This window comes from Aedes albopictus, chromosome 2, assembly GCF_035046485.1.
Source record: "Aedes albopictus strain Foshan chromosome 2, AalbF5, whole genome shotgun sequence".
Taxonomy (NCBI): domain Eukaryota; kingdom Metazoa; phylum Arthropoda; class Insecta; order Diptera; family Culicidae; genus Aedes; species Aedes albopictus.
This window is the reverse complement of record NC_085137.1, coordinates 290,932,477-290,952,194: the sequence shown is the minus strand read 5'-3', so window position 1 is coordinate 290,952,194 and position 19,718 is coordinate 290,932,477. Positions and strand designations below refer to the sequence as shown.

Here is a 19,718-nt window from a genome sequence, read left to right as displayed (position 1 = left end):
TTTTCAACCAAATTAGCTCAAATTTTTGGAGAAGGCATAGAATCTGGATACGAATCGAATAAGCGGTGTGGAGCAAAACTGATTTTTTGAACCACGCTAGGTATAATCATATCGACGTGTCGAAGTTACTGGAATAGAATTTCAATTTGATCCTGTTACTAAAGTTGCTAGCACACAGGGTCAAATATTCGACCAAATACCAACCAATGCTCAAACATCAAATTAGATGTTATTTTCATTAGTGTCAAATAAATGTTACTGTACTCTTGTTTGCTCTTTAGTTTATTCCTTGTCAAATATTTATTTACTTCCATTGCTTTTGTGATATATATATTGACCACCAGTAGAGAGTTTGGTGGACTACAAACTAGCACAAGAGTACGATGTGAACTGAATTGCTACCTAACACTGTCAAAATGATACGGGAGTCCAATGTAATGTGTTACTCGATGCAGGTCAGAGAAATAGAATAAAAGAAAGCAAATGACTATGGATCCCTTCTAACACAAAATTCCTAATAATAGAACGGCTCAAGCACAGATCAACCGAACGACACCCTTCGATGAAATGTACTTACAACACCAGTAAAATATCTCTTCGGTCACAATGCATTCCATACGGCGGTTCGATCAAGACATCGATACATGCCTAGCATTCGTCAATTGCCTATCAGTGAAAGTGAACGTTATTTCCTTAAGAATGTCATATCTTTCAATAGTTTGGATTTATTTTTTGGTATTGTCCATTGAAGCCGTTAGTGGTGGCAACGTTCTTGTATTGATGGGAGTTCCATCACCTAGTCATTTCATTTGGTAAGTAAGGACATAAAGTATCTAGTAACGATTAACAGCAAGCTCATGGCTGTTTTTTTCGCAGGGTTAGACCTATAGTCAACGAATTAGCAGCAAAGGGTCATAATGTGACAGTATTTTCTGTTAACGTTGACCCAGATCCACCAACGAATGTTACATACATTCATTTGGAAAACACGTACAATATACTATACGGAAATATAAACGTTTCCAACGACATCATAAAGCGATCAATGGACAATCCTTTTGAAGCGGTGATGTCTGCATACAAGTTTGGCACTTTGGCGTGTATCGGTAAGTGACTCTTTTTGATTCTTTCCGGGTAAATTTAACAGTTTTTCTTTCACTTAATGTACTATTCTTATATTCTTACTCCCTTACAGGATGCACAACTTCTCAAGGATTCAAATCTCTCCTTAACTATCCGGATAATTTTCGCTTTGACGTTATAATCTACGATTGCACAGCAGGACCATGCATCTTGGGATTTCTACACAAGTTTCACTATCCACCGTTAATAAGCGTTTCGGCGTTTGGGATTCCTCAGTTCAGCCATCTCATCGTCGGCGGATACAAACCTTCGTCACATGTTCCGCATTTCTCGCTTACATACGACTGCCGGATGAGTTTCACGGAAAGGACTATCAACTTTTTAGTGCAAAATTTCGATTCATTCTACCGTAGATGGGTGTTTTTGCGTCGAATCCGTGCGATAAGCGAGTCAGCTTTTGGGTTTAATTTGCCGAATATAGAAAATTTGGAACGCCGCAGCCAGTTGATGTTGGTTAACTCAAACCCTTTGCTCGACCATGCCGAGGTACTGCCTCAAAACGTCATTCCAGTTGGTGGACTGCAGATTACCGAACCGAAGGTTTTGCCAGAGGTATGTGTGTCTCATTAGTGTGGTCCACGCTTAAATGGGCGAAAATTGAGAGTCAGTAATTTTGATGTTTGCAAAAAATTTTGATAGTAGACATACTTATAAATGATCCCTGATTTTTGGCGCTATAATTTTCGTATTTTCATGGTTTTAAATAAAAATAATGTGAAAGCGACTTCTGATACCCGAGAGCAAATCCGTTAGGAAGCTACAAATTCTAAAAGAAAAAAAAATATAGAAATCATAACTTTTTTAAATAACTTTAATTTAATTTAATAATTTTAACTCTAATCATCCAAAAGTTCACAATTTTTAGAAATCATGATCATGATGATCATCAGGCGTGTCTGTTTATTAACTGCTACAAGACTTTGATTTCATAATTTCCTGCATTTTGAGTCAATTTATTTCCACATGATTGGAATCTGTATATTTTTCTCTTTTATAATTTTCAGAATATCCAACAATTCATCAATTCCAGCAAGAAAGGAGCAGTTTTATTCGCAATGGGTACAAATTTCAAAAGCAAGATGCTAAACCCGGAACGGCAGGCCATGTTTATCCAAGTCTTCGCACAGTTTCCAGATTATCTTTTTTTATGGAAGTTCGACGAGGACAACATTGCGATTCCCGTTCCACCTAACGTAATGATCAGTAAATGGCTACCTCAAAGCGACATTCTAGCACATCCTCGAGTGAAGGCTTTCATCACACATTGTGGCTTACTAGGCACGTTCGAGGCGGCTTATTACGGTGTTCCCGTAGTCAGCATACCAGTCTACATTGATCAGCATAAGAACGCTGCAAAGTTGATCAGAAATGGTGTTGGAATAGCTTTGAAATTATCCGATCTTACGGTAGAGACAGTCAAGGAAACATTACGTGAAGTACTCGGAAATAGTACTTTTAGAACAAACGCGCGGAAACTATCAGATCTGTTACGTGATCAACCAGAGAAACCGCTCGATCGTGCCATTTGGTGGATCGAGTGGGTTTTGAGACATCCACATGAGTATCATTCACGTTCACCTACGATCGATATGAATGTGATATCAGAGAACAATGCCGACGTGTTTATTTGTTTGATTTTTATTATTGCCGCTATTTTGTACATAATGTGCCAGTTATTGAAATGCCTTAAAGCTGTAAAAAAGTCTGTAGTGTCTGTGGAAAGTAAAAAAGTGAGGTAAAATCTTAGTATTTTCATTCAAACAGTAGTTCGATCACTTGTTTTTCTTTTGCTTATCGATATGACGTCCCTTGCGCAGCATTTTCTTCGCCATTACAAATACCATTAAAAACGCTAATAAGAAGAAACCAATCACATCGACCAAGTTGCTTCTGAGGAATCCGAGTTTCAGCACAGGTGACTGCAGACCTTCGTAGTCAGGATGACGCAGTACCCATTCGATCCACCAGATGGCACGATCCAGAGGTTTCTCCGGTTGATCCTGGAAGAGACTAGATACCCGTTTCATGTTCTCGCGGTAAGAAGGAGTTTCCAGCACTTTGTGCACGGTGTCACGAATTTGGTTTGTCGTTAGTGTTTGGAAGACGATGCGCTCGGCCACACCCATGCGGATGCACTTTTCCAAGTTCTGAAATGTAAGGTACAGAAAAAAAAACTTAAGTATCAAAACTTTTTATGACTTGAGATTATTGATGTGTAAGCGGCTGTAAAATCTATCAAGGAATCAACATTCATGGTGTTCAGTGGATTATGCATCAGATTGTTTTAATAGAGATTAGTGACATTCCAATTCATGAACACTACACTGAAATAAATTTTGTTGTGGAAACTACCGATCCCATAGTAAAATTACTAACCGTACCTATGATTCTCAACCGACAACAAAATCTGTTAAGGTAACTGAAAAATGCTTGGAATTACAATGCATTGTGGTAAATTCAACTACAAGCATAGTCGTCTCAACAACAAAACATTGTTAATTTTTCCAGGACACGCATTTTACAACACAGTATGGTTAAAAATACAATGCTCGTTTTTTAAATTCAGATTATTTTTGGTAATGTTAACTGCACTGCTAGTTTAGTGGAATTAACTGGAAATTGTTGTCGGTTGAGAATCATAGATACGGTTAGTTATTTTACACGCAGAAAAATAAATTGTGAACACAATTAAATTCCAGTTTAAATCGAACAATTTTTCAGTTTGCTATAGCGACAAACTGATTTCTAGTTAAAACTGAACTGCTCCATTGTTTGATAATACAAATATTTTCATTTGTCGAAATTTTTGACAGTTTGTTAGAACAAACACAGATTTGGTAGTTTCAACATAAAATACCGGATTGTTTTAAACGACTACACTTTTGCCTCTAATAAAGCCGGAACGTGATTGTGTTGGTGATGGCTGCTCCTGCGGCAGCTCGGAAATCTATTTTTAGACACTCGTCGAGCGAATGAAGGCAAGAACGAATAAAAAAAAGACAAAAAGGCGAAACCGACCAACTTTTTGTGAATGTTGTCTTGAGTGCCTGCGCGTTATCCATCACGGCCAAAACTGCACTTGGAACTTGGAGTGATGGATTTGCTACACTTTCTTTGTTGTGGCGATGTTGGGGTAAGAATTTTAAAGATGTGTGAGTGCTTTTAGGCCATGTTTGTGGTCCTCATTTTGTTGATATAAATGAAGTTTTTAACGTTATATGGAATGATGAGAATTGGTTGTTTTGATCGATAAACTCTACGTAAGAACAAAGAAATATAACTTTGGAATAAGTAAATGATCAGTTTGAAAATCAACCATGCGTTTTATTGTTTTAAACAAGCCTCATTTTTCTGCGTGTACTATGGAATCGGTAGTTTCCACAACAAAATTTATTTCAGTGTAACAACCGTAGTAAGAGTGCACATATTTTCCCCCAAGTTGCACAACTACATCTACGAAAGATACACGCACGCATTTGAACGTGGTTACCACTATTCTTTCTAACATGTTTAAACTTTTAAGCACAGAGAACAGACGTTTGAGCTCGAATCAAATTACGTCAAAATGTGTGTAAAGGAGTTAAGCGTACCTCAACGCCATCAACGGAGACTGCCCGACATATAAACTCGACTTGATCACATGATGGCAGTGTTCATCGTTAAAACGCACTAGCTCACAAAGCGACACGAGCGCCTAAATGCCAAAAACGGCGAATACTGGAAACTAAAATCACAGAGAACAGACATCCCGGCTAGAACAAGTTTCATTCGGAAAGATGTGTAAGGATTTGAATGTTTACCTAAGTAAGGTTGCAAACCAATACACGAAGACAACACTAGCGCCACCAAACACCATATTGCCACAGTCAGTGGTGAATTGAAACATTTCAAGTGGTGAATTAAATTAGTATGGGAAATTAACCAATTACAGCGCTACGCTATTGCCACATGTGTTGTCGATTTCAAATCGCCGTTAAATTCCTTACACAGTTTCGGAACTGGACTTGGATGTCTGTTCTCTGTGCTAAAATGACAACACAACAGCGTAGTAAGTGATGGGATGCTAGCGTCACGCAACAAGAGCATAATGACATAGGGTATTATACCATTTGGGCAGGTGTAACTATTTTGGACACTTGCCGCTATAACTAAGTCAATTTCAAACCGATTGATTTGAATTTCTGTACAGAGTTAGATACTGTACGCCTAACTCTATTGCCCTTAATTGGCTGTATACATGCAACAGGTTTAGTAATTTTATTGGTTTTCAACATTCAAACATTTGACAAACGATCGAGAAAATTACATCAGAGTCGTGCTGTTTGATTTTTTTTTCATTTATTTCTCTGATTATTTGACGCAGATTCTCAAAACCATTATTTCTTATCACTGAAACCAGGTGACAAATTTTCAACGCTTCAGAACCAATAATTCCTAAACAACGATTGGGGTGCGTTTTGCCTCGACAGTGCGTATTACTCCAGGTGCCCCTACAGATGTAGCTTAACTTATCAAGGTGAACCAGGTAAAGTTAGCTGTATGTTTGGAACATTAATAGCATAGATGTGGGAAACTAAATGGATAGGGAGTGGTTGGTTATCTGCCCAATCGGCAAGAAAGACACCACGTTAATGTGAGTACTTTTTTGCGATCAATAAGACTGGCCGACAACGAATCATATTGGGAAAACATCCTTTTGCATATAAAACAAACCAAATGATCCATAAACAAATGCGCAACGATCCATAAAAAATATCATTTCATGGAGTCTTGTAAGCAATTCTATTGCTCTTTTCGCATAAACTATGGATCGTATTGCACTTTTGTATGGATCATTACTGCTTTTTTAGGGATTTTCAGTTCAATTCTGTGGAACGGACGGAATCGCAAATCGACCATGGCTTGATTAATGGAAGGCAGCTCAACAGATAGATCAAAACAACGATTAATGTTGTGACAAACTATTTAAAGGTTTCAGATCAACTATCCGGTTCGTTAGAATCTTTTTTTTTTGTGCTGAAAATATAAGTAAGAGTCGGAGTGAACAATCGGCAAACGATAGTCATTAAACCCAGTTGCTGAACTCTACGGGGGAATCCAGTATCATAAAGATTACCAAAACCGGAAGCACACCTTACATAGTTAGGACATATAGCGAGAATGCCGGACAACAACCCTGACAAAACTGAAATACTGTAGACCCAAACGAATATTGTGGCGACAAACTGTTGACTCAAATTTTGGTGAAATGCTAGTAAATAAACGAACATCCGTGATTTACTCACCCGATGCTGATCAGCAATGAAAGGTATCCCAATCATGGGAACTCCATGCCAAGTAGCCTCATGCATACTGAGCAATCCAGCGTGTGTGATAAAGCCCTTTATTTTCGGATGAGCCAGCATATCGCTCTGCGGCAACCACTTCCTTATGATGAGATTTTTGGGCAGCTTCAAGTCCAAATCAGACTCAAATTTCCACAGGAAGTTATAATCCGGTAGTTGTCTGATGGCATCAATGAACATTTGCTGACGTTCCTTGCCAAGTTCATCGCTTCGAATGTTGGTGCCCAGCGAGAAGAGGACGGCTCCTTTCTTTCCGGCATTGATGAAATCTTCGATATCTTTCGGAAGTGGCTTGGGTTTTTGGATTTGCAAACCACCAACAGGGATTAGGTTTGGTGGCGCAGGCTCAGGAAAATCGATGGAGTGGTGTGCGTTGACTAGTATAATCTTGCTGAGGTGATCCATGTCAGGGACGTATGGCATGTCCTTGTACTGGAAGTAGTCTTGAACCATGCGATCCATCTTGGGGTAGCAGAAGTATGTTCGATAGCTGTAATGGCATTATTTGGACATGTGAGAGACGTAAAATAACACCTCGATTAACTGCTATTCGATACTTACATGTAATCTATCACATATAAAAGTGTATTATGAACGCGTTGCATAAAGGTCATGTCGGTACCATATCGCAAAGAGTAAAATGGAATGTAGGCGACGTGTTTGTGTCCTCCGACGACATCGGTCACATAGGGTGGGTTGTTAAATGCTGTTACGCTTACCAGCGGTGGGTAACCGAACTTGTGCAACAATCCATGCATGCACCCTCCACAGGTCATATCGTGGATCACCAGATCGAACTTGAAATTGTCCGGATAGTTCTTGATAAATTCCAAACCTTTCGATTTCAAGATACCTGCAGCGTATAAATAACAATATGATATCAAATTCAGTTACGCCAATCAAAAACTTCACCTCTGCACTCCGTGATTATGAATTCGTTATAGAACGAGACAATGGACTTGAACACGTTTTCATTGGCCATTTCAAGAAGGTCGATATTGTGTGGTCCGCTGTACAATTCCGGGTAGGTTTGCTCGAGCTCAACATAGTGGACGTTCTGTGGAGTATTCTTCTCAACATCTGCTGAAATGATGGTAACATTGTGACCTTTGCTCGCCAATTCATGTGCAATGGCTCGATTCCTGAGGTAGAACAATACATTTTATTTGCTAATCCTTTCAATTTGAACAGAACCCCTTACCAAATATGATGACTTGGACTGGCTACTCCAAACAGGCAGAGAATGTTAGCTCCAAAGGTAACATTGGCCAGCAATATCACGGTAAATACAACACTTGCTACTTTCGCCATTCTGTGCACTGATTCGGAGGAAGCTCTTCACGCAGGCCACATTGCTTGACACCAAAGTTCCAACTAAATTGAAACTCATTCCCATCAATTGGTTCAACGCTAGAAGATAAAAATAAGCGCGAGAGCCAACTGAATTCAGCACGGCCAAGGTTATATGTTCATTACCTACGTTATCTTTCCTCAGCGAGTGGACACACGACTAACTAATGATCGTTATGAGCTGCCCGCCGGTGCGTTCTGTAGCATATCTACAGTGATATCAGTATGGAGATTTACTAAGTCTGACTGAGTTTTTGATTTTTGCTGTTGTTTTTTGATGGCATACACACTAAGACTTTTTCGCCGAATCTCAAACCGCAACCGCAAACCGATTGCCGAGATTGGCACCGCCGAGTGCTCAGCAACCATCTCGGAAAAAATAGATTAGCCGGGAACTCAGCAATCACAAAAATTGCCAGCTGTTGATATTTTGCCGAGATTCTCAGCAAATATATTTGCTGAATTGATTTTTCAGAATAGAAAGAATTTTTTTCACTCACAAAGAAACACAGTAGAGATATTTTATCCTTGTATTTTTTTCATTTTTTCCAAGAAAATGTATTTTAAAATAATCAATTGGTTGCTGGTGGTTTCATTCTCTTCCATAAGCAAACACACTGAACTCCAAACTCCCAAACTCGAACAGCTCCTCGAAGGACAGCAGCAAATAGGTCCTAAAATAGATTCCCAACAAACATTTTTGCTGTACAAGAGTGGAATAAACAACTCTTAAGCAAACATTAGCTTAAGAAACTGTTATTCAGCTAGTTCTGTTACTTGGATTGAGGAAATGAAATTTAATAGCAATTTAATAGCAATAATAATACTTACAGAAAGATCTTACATTCTTACAAATTTACACTTAGTTTGAAAGATCACTTCATTTATTATTCACGTAGCACCTTCAGTACCACGTAACACTGTTTTGTTTTTTTTTTTCTGGCAAGCTGAAAAACTGACAGTTGTATTGCTGAAATTCGGCAATGGATGCTATGCTTACTGATATTTCGGTAATCTCGTTTGATGGTTTAAGTAAAATCAGTGTTTGCCGAAAGGTTCAGCAAAAATGCTGTCAGTTTTCGTAGTTTTCAAGCAACTTGCCGATATTTCGGTAAAACGTTTTGGATAATCTCGACAATAGCGAGTTCTTTGCTGAAGTATCAGCAAAACCTTGAGTTGCCGATTGAAATCAGCATTTTTTTCTGCCGAGCTCAAGAATCATTTTTAATTGTGTAGTTTTATCCATACGACCGGTCGTAGGCCGCAGACTTATACGTTACCGTTTCATACGTTGTTAATTTTATAGACTGTTCTAGAAATTAAAGCACAACTTCGATCGTTGATTTACTTAAAAAAACGTTTTGCTTACGGGCCACAATTTTGAAATTTCGAACATGTTCCTACGACAATAAAAATAATTCACTTCACTCTTAATAAAGCTGGGGCAATGTTTTACATACATTTAAATCCAACTGTAGTTTTATAATTATTATTATCCTAGTATAACTTTTGCAGCCTGTTTCTGCTAAAAAAAAGGTTTGTTGTAATTGGATTTTGAATATTTGTTTCAAACCAAAAAGTCTTTATTGTCAATGTAGTTGAAACCCAGAATTTTCGACTAGTGAAGTTGGATTTTTCTCGAAATCCGTGCGCCGGACCTAACATCGGAAGTGGTGCGCTGTATAGCGGACCAGTTTTACTATACAGCGCACCACGTCCGACGCATGGATTTGGAGAAAAATCCAACTTTGCTAGTGAAAAACTCCGATTTCCAACTAAATTGAGAATATTCTCAATTTAACACCATTAGCACCCTTAGCAAATTTGTGCCTACTCGCTTCTATATCTATACGCAATACGATGAAATTGAATATAATAACATTATATCCTAAAATTATTATTTAACCCTTCAGCTTGCCCTTCAGCAGAAACGCTGTTGTATTTTGTACAATATGTACGTTAAAAAACTCGCCTGATCTACATGTTTCAAGGTGGTGTTGGTATCGGTGAGCAATTTCTGGAAGATTAAGGATTTTTAGGACTAGATTTTCTTGGTTCCTGTATGAGTCCTTTTTAAATTCTCCTCCAGAAATTATTGGAATATTTAAAAATAAATCATCAGGTTAACCTGGAGAAGTTTTTGGGTAGATGTCTGAAAAGATGATTGAAGGACTTTTAAATTTCCGAAGGAACTCCTGAATGAATTTTTGATGAGAACCTCAGAGGAATTTCTGCAGAAATAATTTGAGGAATTCCCGGAACAATCTCTTTAAGACTTCCTGTATAAATTCCTGGAGCAATTCCTACAGGACTGCCTGGAGGAAGCCCTATGGAATCCCTAGAGGAATGCCCGTAGGAATTCCCGGAGGAATCTCTGGCAGAATTTCTGAAAGTATACCAGCTGGAGAAATTCCTGTATAAATTATGGGACGAACACCTAGAGAAATATCTGAAGAGATCTAATGAGGAAATCCTAGAAGAAATTCTAGATAAATTTCTGGAGGATTCCTTGTAGGAAGTTCTGGAGAAATTCCTGGAGGAATTCTTGGAGGAATCCCTAAAAAAATAAGAATAAATCTCTTGGGGAATTCCCGGAAATTTTCTAGAAGTTCCTCCAAGGATTCTTCCAGGAAATTCTCTAAGGACTTTTTCAGAAACTCTTCCAGGAGGAGAACTTCTTGGAGTACCGTAAACCGGGGTCAAATTGATCTCCGGGTTGAAATTGATCAGACGTTTTTCGGATAGAAAAAGCATATTTTTAATAATTTTCTTTTAACATCGTGCTGTTGGAATACTTATTGCTATTTGTGAGAAAACTATTCAAAAAATGCTTTATCTACTCGAAAAACGACTGATCAATTTCAACCCGGAGATCAATTTGACCCCGGTTTACGGTACTCCAAGAAGTTCTCCTCCTGGAAGAATTTCTGAAGAAGTCCTTGGAGAATTTCCTGGAAGAATCCTTGGAGGAACTTCTAGAAAATTTCCGGGACGAATCTTCGAAGGATTTCCTGGAGGAATCCATGGGAAAATCCCTGGAGAAATTCGTGCAAAAATCTCGGAGGAATTCCTGAAGCAATTTCTGATAGAATCGTTTCGTGATTAGACTGGAGGAATCCCCAGAGGAAATGCTAACAAAATTTATGAAGGATGTCCTGGGGTAATTCCTGAAGGAGTTCCTAAAGAAATTTCTGTATAAAATCCTGGAGGAATGCCTGGAGGAATTCCTAGAGATATTCCTGTGGGAATTGCTGTAAGAATCCATGATGAAATTCCTGGAAGTATCTCTAGAGGAATTCTTGAAATAATTACTGGATAAATCTCTAGAGGAATCTTCAGAGGATTTTTGGGAGATTTATATTACTTTTCCATTTCTGAAAATAAAAACATGAAAAATCTTGGAGGAATTCCTGAAGAAATCCTAGAAGGAATTCCTGAAGGAATCCCTGGGGGAGTCCTTGAAGAAATTTGTGAAGATATCCCTGGAGCAATTTGTTGAGAAATTTCTGGAAGGATACCTGGAGGAATCCCTGAAAAAAATATTGAAGGTATTTCTGGAGAATTTCCTGCAAGAATTTTTGAAGAATCCTCAAGGGGATTTGCTGGAAGAATCCTTGGAGGAACTTCTGGAGGGTTTCCTGGAGAAATCTTCGAAGGATTTCCTGGAGGAATCCCTGGGAAAATTCCTAGAGAAATTCGTGGAGAAATCCCTGGAGGAATTCCTGAAGCAATTCATGAAGGAATATCAGGAGAAATTCCTGGAAAATGCCTGAAGGAATCCCAGAAAAATTCCTGAGGGTATTCCTGGAGAGTTTCCTGAAAGAACTTCTGAAAAAATTCCCAAAAAATTTTTTGGAAAAAAGCCTTGAGAAGTTGCTGACATATTTTCTGAAGGATGTCCAATTCTCGGATTCCTTGAGTTATTCAGGAATGAATTCCTGAAGAAATTCTTAGGCTTATTCTTGGAGAATTTCCTGGAGAAGTTCCTGGAAAATTTCCTGAATTGAATCGTGGAGGAATTTTCCATTGAGAATTGCTGCAGGAATCCTTGAAGAAATTCTTAAAGGAATCTTTGGAGAAATTCGTGCAACAATGACTGGATGAACATCTGGGGGAATCTCTACAGGAACTCTGGGAGAAATATCTGAAAAATCCTATGAGAAATTCCTGGAAGAATTTCTAGAGAAATTTCCGGAGAAATTCCTAAAGAAGTCCTCGAAGGAATTTCTGAAGGAATCCTTGGGGGAATTCTTGGGGAAATACGTGAAGAAATCCGTGGAAAAATCCCGAAGGAGTTCCTGGAGGAATTTTTAGCAAAATTCATAGGGAAATCCATACCTAGAGGTGAATCTACAAGTATTCTTGGAGGAATTCCTGAAAACATTCTAGAAGGTATTTCTAGAGAAAATCCTGGTAGAATTATTGAAGGAATCCCTGAAGGATTTCCTAGAGAACTTCCTGGATGAATTACTGATATAATTTATGATGAAATTTCTTGATTATTCCCTGGTGGAACCCCTGAAGAAATTCCTGGAGAAATTCCTCGAGAAGACCCTGGAGAAATTCCTGGATGAAATCCTGAAGGAAAGCCTGCGTGGATTTCAGAAGGAAACCCAGGATGAAACAATCCCAGTAGAAACTCCTGGAACAACTCCTGGGGAATTCCTGGAGGAATTTCTGGAGGAATCCCTGAAGCAATTCCTGGAGGAATATCTGGTGAAATTAATGGAGAAATCGCTGAAAAAAATCTTGAGAAATCTCTGCAAGAGTCCAAGGATGAATATGTGGAAGAATGCGTGTAAAATTTCCTGGAAGAATGCCTAGAAGAATTCTTGGAGAGGATTCCCTGAAGTAATTCCTGGAGAAATCTTTGGATGAATTCCTGTAGGAGTCTCTGGAAAAAAATCCTTAGAGGAATCCCTTGAAGATTTCCTGGATATATTTCTGTAGGAATTCGTGGAAGAATCCTGGAAGCAATTATTAGAAGAATCTCTGGAGGAATGCCTGGAGGAAGTCCTGAAGGAATGCATTGAGGAAAACCTGGAGGATTTCTTGAAGGAATATCTGAAAAAAAAAATCTTGCAGGAATTCTTGGAAGGATCCCTGGAGGATATCCTAGAGGCATGTCTGTAGGAATTCCTGAAGGTATCTCCCGAAGAACTTCTGGAGAAATCTCTAGAGGAATTTATGGTGGAGTTTCTGGAGGAATGTCAAGAAGAAATGAAATTCGAAGAGGAACTTCTGAAGAAATTCGTAGATGAATCTCTTTAGAACTTCGTAGAGGAATACCAGGAATAATTCCTAAAGAAATCGCAGAGAAATTTTTGGAGAAAGTCGGGAGGAATCCTCAGAAGAGTTCGTGAATAAATTCCAGAAGGAATCCCGAAAGCAATTTTAAGAGGAATTCTTAAGGGAATTCCTAAACAGTTCCTGGAGGAAATACTGAATTATTTCCTGGAGGAGTTCCTAGAAGAATACAAGGAGGATTTCCTGAAAGACCTTGAGAAGAGTTTCTGGGATAATCTTTGTACATTTTTTTTAAATTAGTTGTTCCAGAAAGAATCACAGAAGGAATCCCGAGTTAAGCCCTGCAGAAAATCTTGGAGGAATTCATGGCGGAACTCCTGGAGGATATCCCAGAGAAATGCCTGTAGGATTAACGGAGGAATCTCTGGAAATACTCCTTGAGGAATCTCTAGAAGAATTCCTGGAGGAGTTTCAGGAGGAAGCTCTAGAGACATTTCTGAAAGAATCCCTGGATGATTGTTTAGAGGAATCCCTGCAGCAAGTCCCAGAAGAATCCCTGGAATATTTCCTGGAGAAATCTCTGAAGAAATTCGGGGAGGAATCCCTTGAGGAATTCCTGTATGAATCACAGGAAAAATTCCTGAAGAAATTGCAGATGGAATCCTTGGAGAAATCCAGAAGGAATTCTAAGAAGAGTTATTGGAGGAACTCCTTAAGGAATCCATGTAGCAGCTCCTAACGGAAACCCTGCAGAAGCTCCCGAAGAAACCCTAGGAGGAATCCCGGAAGCAATTCCTACAGGCATTCCTAAATTAATCCTTAAACAGTCCCTGGAGGAAGTACTTGATTAATTCCTGAAAGAATTTTAAAAGGAACTCCTTAAAAAGTGGGGGAATCGTTCGAGGATTTTTTAAATAATCCCTTGAGTTGTTCCTGAAAGAAACACAGAAGAAATTCCCGGGTGAATCCCTGGATGAATTCTTGAAGGAAAACATGGAGGAATTACTGAAAAAATCCATGAGGAATCCAGGAAGCAATCGCATGAGGAATTCGTTAGGAAATCTCAGGAAAACTTTCTGAACAAATTATTGAAAAAAATTATCTTGGAAAAAATATGGAATGTCTGCAATAATTTTTGGTCGAGTTAGAATCTTTGGATGGGCTCAAAAAAGAATTATTTGTACAATGTTCAAAGGAACTCCTGGATTTTTTTAGCACATCTCTGATTAAACTTCCTGTAAGGGTTTCTGGATGATATTCCTGCTGAAATACTTCGAATTAATCCACATTGAATTATATCTCTAGTGGAATTTTTTAAGGAATATATGGAGAAATTCCTGAAGAAATCGCTGAAGGAACACTTGTTGAAATACCTAAAAGAATTTCTGTTGACATTCCTATGGGAATCACTGAAGAAATCCCTGGAGGAATCCTCGAAAAAACACTGAAACAAGCACTGGGGGAATCTCTATAGATATCCCAGGATAATTTCCCAAAGGAAAGTTTAGTGTAACCCAGACTGGAGCAATCTATGGTGGAATCACTGAAGGCAGCTATGAAAAAAATCCTGGAGGAATCCTTGCAGAAGTATCCATAAAAAAATCGTGGGAGAAATTCTTGATGCATTTCTTGGAATAAACCCTGAAACAATCACTATCAGAACCCTGCAAGATTGGCGAAATTTCCTGTGGCTCTCGCGTAAAAAAGGTTTAATAATTGTGGATAACCTAAATTATTGAAATATAAATTTTTTTGAGATATTTTTACCTGGAACTCTGAATTATCGATAATCTTTGAGTTGGCTCGATATAAAAAAACAAATCTGGCGGCCAGGGGGGGGGGAGAACGGCTCCCGTGCCTCCCTCTGACTACGCCTATGGTAATAACTCATATGCCAGGGATGGAATAACAAACAGAAATAGTTTAGTCTTAAAAACAAACAAAATTTATTGCACTTTCATAAGAAATAGTGTGGATTTTTTTTCTTTTATTTTTCATACTCTTTCTTCCGTGTTAACCACCTTAAAACCTGCACAACGGTAGTAAATTTTAGCATAAATGAGTCGCAAGGTGTAGCTCTTGATCAGCAATAGTATTTTCAAAGTTGAGTCTATATTGAACGAGCTTGCAAAGATTCACAGTACGACTGTTAAACTGATACATGCAGCATGAAATTTACGTTAACATCCGGTACATGTCTACATTACGAAATCGTGCGCTAAATTGTAAAGGCTGGTTTTATCAGGCGAGTAAAACATGATCAACCAAATATTAACCAACACGGAGATAAGAAAGAGAAAATCATCAAACACCTTATACTATCTCGTTTGCTAGACAAACTTCGGAAATATCGAGTCATCGTTATCCCACGAGACTAGTTTGCATTGTTCACGTGCCAGCTAGACAGTAGATATGGCATCTGACGAGTGAGCGATAAGAATACCTAATGGTTTTATTACGCGTGATGTAAACAGAAAATATTGGTGCATGAATTGTAATTTTACTCACCGTGGCTACTGACATAAAACTGCAATGATGGCTCCCCAGACAACCCACTTGTGCGAAGACTACGACACTTGACATTGAAAGCTTAATACTCTAGGACCATGAATTTCAAAGCTCTTGTCTCAATGCTGGCTATTATCCCAGCTATAGTGAGTGGAGCTAATGTTCTGATCCTGTCTGGAGTTCCATCACCAAGTCATTCGATATGGTACGTATAACTGAAAAATGTATATGGTAAGAAAGTTAAATCTAGTCACATTATATTTCAGGCTCCGTCCGCTGATAAATGGTTTGGCCGAGAGAGGTCACAATGTAACTGTTGTAAGTCCAGACATTGAGAAGAATTCACCGAAAAACGTTTCATACGTGCATCTGGAAAATATCTACGATGAAATGTACAACACCAGTAATCGCCAAATGTTGGATTTTTTTGAGATGCATTCAAGTCCTATGCATATATTACGCTTTATGGATGAATTCGGTATAATCTGCTGCAAGGCGGGAATTAAATCGAAAGGATTCAAGCAGCTTATGAGTTATCCTGACAACTTCAAGTTCGATCTTTTCATGAGTGACTACATGCTAGGACCATGCTTCGCATCGCTCCTAATGTACCGTTTCGGGAATCCACCTTACATTCCAGTGGCGCCGTACAACGCACTAGCGACATCATCACCTCTGATCGGATCATATGCTTATTCTGGGTTTATTCCAAACCATTCATATGACGTTCCAGAATCAATGAATTTTTGGCAACGTCTGCATAACTGGTTCTACGATTTGTACGAAATCATCAGTAAAGATGTCTACCTGTATCCGGAGACCGATGCCATACTTAAACAAGTTTTTCCGAATGCTCCGACTACAAAGGACCTTCAGCGCAACATAAGATTATTGTTCATCAACAACAATCCTGTGATACAATATAAAGAACCACAGATGCCAAACGTTATTCCAGTCGGTGGAATGCAGATTCAAAAAGCAAAACCATTGCCAGACGATTTGGAGCGTATAGTGAGTCGTGCGAAAAATGGATTCATTCTCTTTTCTCTGGGATCAAATGCCAGGAGTGACACATTGGGCTCTGACCGAATCCGAGAGATCCTTACTGCCATGAAAGCGCTGCCACAATATCAGTTCATATGGAAATTTGAATCAGACGAATCAAAGTTGCCGATGAAGGTTCCGGATAATGTGTTCATACGAGCCTGGATGCCTCAGAATGATCTGTTGGCTCACCCTAATATAAAGCTATTCATCACACATAGCGGTCTTCTAAGTACTCAGGAGGCCATCTGGAATGGAGTTCCGATCATTGGTTTTCCTCTTTTTGCTGATCAGTTCCGAAACATAAATTATTGTGTATCTCTTGGAGCTGCGAAGAGGCTTACGATTCATTACCTGCAAGCCAAAGATCTCGTTGACGCCATCAAAGATATTATCAACACTCGTAGTTATAGTGAAAACATGAAACGTTTGTCCCGGCTGTTTCGTGACCAACCTGAAAGTCCATTGGAACGTGCCATTTGGTGGGTTGAATGGGTTCTGCGAAATCCGGACAGCGAAATGCTCCAACCAAGTGCTGTGAATGTGCACTGGTTCAAGAAGTACATGTATGACGTTTTATTGTTTCTAGTGATATTGGTACTGTTGACATTCTATGTAGTATTTAAAATAGCTAATAAAACACTTTCGTTTTTACCAAAGAGTGTAAAAGCGAAGCAAAGCTAAGTTCAATTATGCTTGATTTATTGTAATGGATCGAAAGAAACCGAAATCTGAGGTAAAAAAGATCCTTTAAAGGTGTTTTTTTTAGAGGGTTAACCCTCTAAAACCCAAATTTTTGATTTTGATCTAAATATCATTTTTCGTCATCTAAAATCGATTTAAACATGTTTTGGAAGATGATTCTTTTTAATTCTCGATTTCATGAATTTCAGTTTTTGATTTTTATAATTTTTATTTTTAAACATCCCCGCACTTTTATATTTTTCCTGGAAGCCTATTTGGGGTACGGATTTTTTGGGATGAAAACATTTTGAGATTTTATGATTATTGTTGAAATATTTTTATTTTAAATTTTTTTCATATAAAATTTTATTTTCCGTGTGATTTTAAGGAAAATAATTTTAGAGTGTATTCGATCCCCTTAAACTAATAAACAAGGATAGAATGGTTTGGGAAAAATTTAAAATATGTTAATTGTAGCGATTCAATACAAAATAAACAATGGCTTCTGAAAGGTGACCAAAACATCAATTTTTCAATGTTTTCAAAAAAATGTAAATACGCTTTAAAATACACCAAAAACCATTTTGAGATATACAAAACAGTCCTAAATATCAGTCAAAAATATAAAAATTTTGATTTCCAACGAAACAAAAATTACAAAAATGCTCAAACTATACCCCGTCTAAAGGCGGGGTTGGGTATTAGAGGGTTAAGAATCAAAATTTCAATCTACATATGCACAGCAATTTCTTGAAATAATCCTGGAAATTGGTTTAATTTACTACTTCTACTACTTAACCCTGCGCTAGTTTTTATCGTGTTTGACGGCTTCGCTTTTGAATATGGTACATTTAATGTGGAGGCTAATTAACATTCATAATCGGAATTGGCTGAGAATCTATGCGTAATGCTAGAATTACACACGTGTCATCGTGTCAGATGACATTGATTTGACTCTTTCTTATGTTTATTGATCTTCGTTCTACTGCTCGTGTTGTGTGTAGGTAAGAGGTAACGGTAGCGCACGAATGTAATAATAAAGCAAGCTGACACCCGACTGCGGCAACGAAATAAACGTAGTAAAAAGTGTCGAATGTTTACAAGACTGGTCGTGATTTGATACACCGCATCCATGGGTTTGGTTAAATTTTACATTTTACTACCCGGATCTGATTCTGGGTAACTACCGACTGAACCCAATATGGTCTGACATTATTGTCTTGTTAACTGCTCATTGGTTAACCAAAAACGCTGCAAATTGAAGGTGTCGCATGCAGAGTTTGACAATTTCGACGGGACTCGGAACCCATTCCGGAACACTACCAGTTGTCTTTAGAGTGACCTAAGGCTATTTTCTAGCTAACTGTTCATCAGGTTATCGCAAAAGCCACGATTTGATGTGTCACATGCCTGGATTTGGTTTACTTTTACATTTGGCCTCTCCCGGCCACTCAAACCCGATTCCGAAACACTTGGTGGCCGTTCATTAGGTAATCTAAAAAGCCGCTATTTGATGTGACGCATGTACGGGTTTGTTTCTCTTTCAGATTTGACCACTTCGGCGGGAACCCCGGAACCGGTTCCGGAACACTACTGATTCAGATATGGTCTTTTTTTTTTTTTTCCTTCTAAACCATAGGGGGATAAATCTGCTCATCAGACACCCTAACAGGAAGGTTAGGGTAGTGTGGGGATGAGGCCGTCTTCTACAATGCCGGTAGAAGCCAGGACTACTCTCTCCTCGACCCACTAAAACACATTCCTATGGTCGCCAAACCCTACGTCTCTCCGGAACCACCAAGAAGGTATTGCTTCAGAGAGGGGCTAGTGCATATCGCACCCTCAAGGTTAGCTGCCGTAGCCTAGCAGCAACGAACATCGATGACTCGCACTGGAGAGTCCATCACGATAGCATGCTGGCGCTTAGCCAGTTTCCCGAGTGGTCCTCGCCACTCCCTTTGTCCTCGGAAGGCGGGCAGGGTCAACCCCGCCCGCGCCCAACTGCTGAGCGGACATCAAGAACTGATGCCCACGTGCAACCCGATCTGACCTGCCCGCAAAGGAAGGGTATCACTACCCTTCAGGCCCTATCAGATGCACCCGTAGGTTGCAGACAGCAGGATCTCACCTACCCTTGCCGGGGACCCCTTTCCAACCGCGGGCTCGGATCCAACCCAGTAGACCGACGCCACGACAGCACCGCTACCGGGACTTCCTCTCCGCGGCCACTTAATCGCTGTAAGGGTCGATCTCGACCGCAGGGCACCGGTATGACCTACGAAGCCGACTTCGAACCCCTGGACCACCTCTTGTACTGCATCTGGACTAGCCATTCTCCGAGTCCACGCGCCACCTCCTCTGTAGCTCCCAGACGATATGGGTGATTACCGTTGAAAC

The 19,718-nt window shown here is 39.2% G+C and overlaps 3 protein-coding genes across 3 annotated transcripts; 2 read left to right on the top strand and 1 right to left on the bottom strand.

Moving 5' to 3' along the window:
- Nucleotides 1-393: 393 nt before the first annotated feature.
- LOC109426255 (UDP-glycosyltransferase UGT5) lies at nucleotides 394-2,909 on the top strand. The gene is made up of 4 exons (XM_019701722.3): nucleotides 394-812; nucleotides 877-1,106; nucleotides 1,196-1,695; nucleotides 2,148-2,909. Exons 1-4 carry the CDS (start codon nucleotides 607-609, stop codon nucleotides 2,880-2,882), a joined length of 1,671 nt encoding a protein of 556 aa, XP_019557267.3. The 5' UTR covers nucleotides 394-606; the 3' UTR covers nucleotides 2,883-2,909.
- Nucleotides 2,764-7,977, bottom strand: LOC109426259 (UDP-glucosyltransferase 2). The gene is made up of 5 exons (XM_019701725.3): nucleotides 7,690-7,977; nucleotides 7,401-7,630; nucleotides 7,050-7,341; nucleotides 6,429-6,978; nucleotides 2,764-3,290 (listed from the first exon to the last, which is right to left on the bottom strand). The coding sequence occupies exons 1-5, from the start codon at nucleotides 7,797-7,799 to the stop codon at nucleotides 2,916-2,918; spliced, it is 1,557 nt and encodes a 518-aa protein (XP_019557270.3). The 5' UTR covers nucleotides 7,800-7,977; the 3' UTR covers nucleotides 2,764-2,915.
- A 7,641-nt stretch (nucleotides 7,978-15,618) lies between these two features.
- Nucleotides 15,619-17,327, top strand: LOC109410284 (UDP-glucosyltransferase 2-like). Its single transcript, XM_029880481.2, has 2 exons — nucleotides 15,619-15,798; nucleotides 15,860-17,327. Exons 1-2 carry the CDS (start codon nucleotides 15,692-15,694, stop codon nucleotides 17,319-17,321), a joined length of 1,569 nt encoding a protein of 522 aa, XP_029736341.2. The 5' UTR covers nucleotides 15,619-15,691; the 3' UTR covers nucleotides 17,322-17,327.
- Nucleotides 17,328-19,718: the final 2,391 nt, after the last annotated feature.

Excerpts from the sequence above, each read along its gene's own strand:
- LOC109426255 (XM_019701722.3), top strand. The coding sequence starts at position 607 with ATGCATTCCATACGGCGGTTCGATCAAGACATCGATACATGCCTAGCA. Across the intron at positions 813-876 it reads TCACCTAGTCATTTCATTTG|GGTTAGACCTATAGTCAACG; the intron begins GTAAGTAAGGAC and ends TTTTTTTCGCAG. Across the intron at positions 1,107-1,195 it reads TGGCACTTTGGCGTGTATCG|GATGCACAACTTCTCAAGGA; the intron begins GTAAGTGACTCT and ends ACTCCCTTACAG.
- LOC109426259 (XM_019701725.3), bottom strand. The coding sequence starts at position 7,799 with ATGGCGAAAGTAGCAAGTGTTGTATTTACCGTGATATTGCTGGCCAAT. Across the intron at positions 7,631-7,689 it reads AGTCCAAGTCATCATATTTG|GAATCGAGCCATTGCACATG; the intron begins GTAAGGGGTTCT and ends GTTCTACCTCAG. Across the intron at positions 6,979-7,049 it reads TTATATGTGATAGATTACAT|CTATCGAACATACTTCTGCT; the intron begins GTAAGTATCGAA and ends ATGCCATTACAG.
- LOC109410284 (XM_029880481.2), top strand. The coding sequence starts at position 15,692 with ATGAATTTCAAAGCTCTTGTCTCAATGCTGGCTATTATCCCAGCTATA. Across the intron at positions 15,799-15,859 it reads TCACCAAGTCATTCGATATG|GCTCCGTCCGCTGATAAATG; the intron begins GTACGTATAACT and ends ATTATATTTCAG.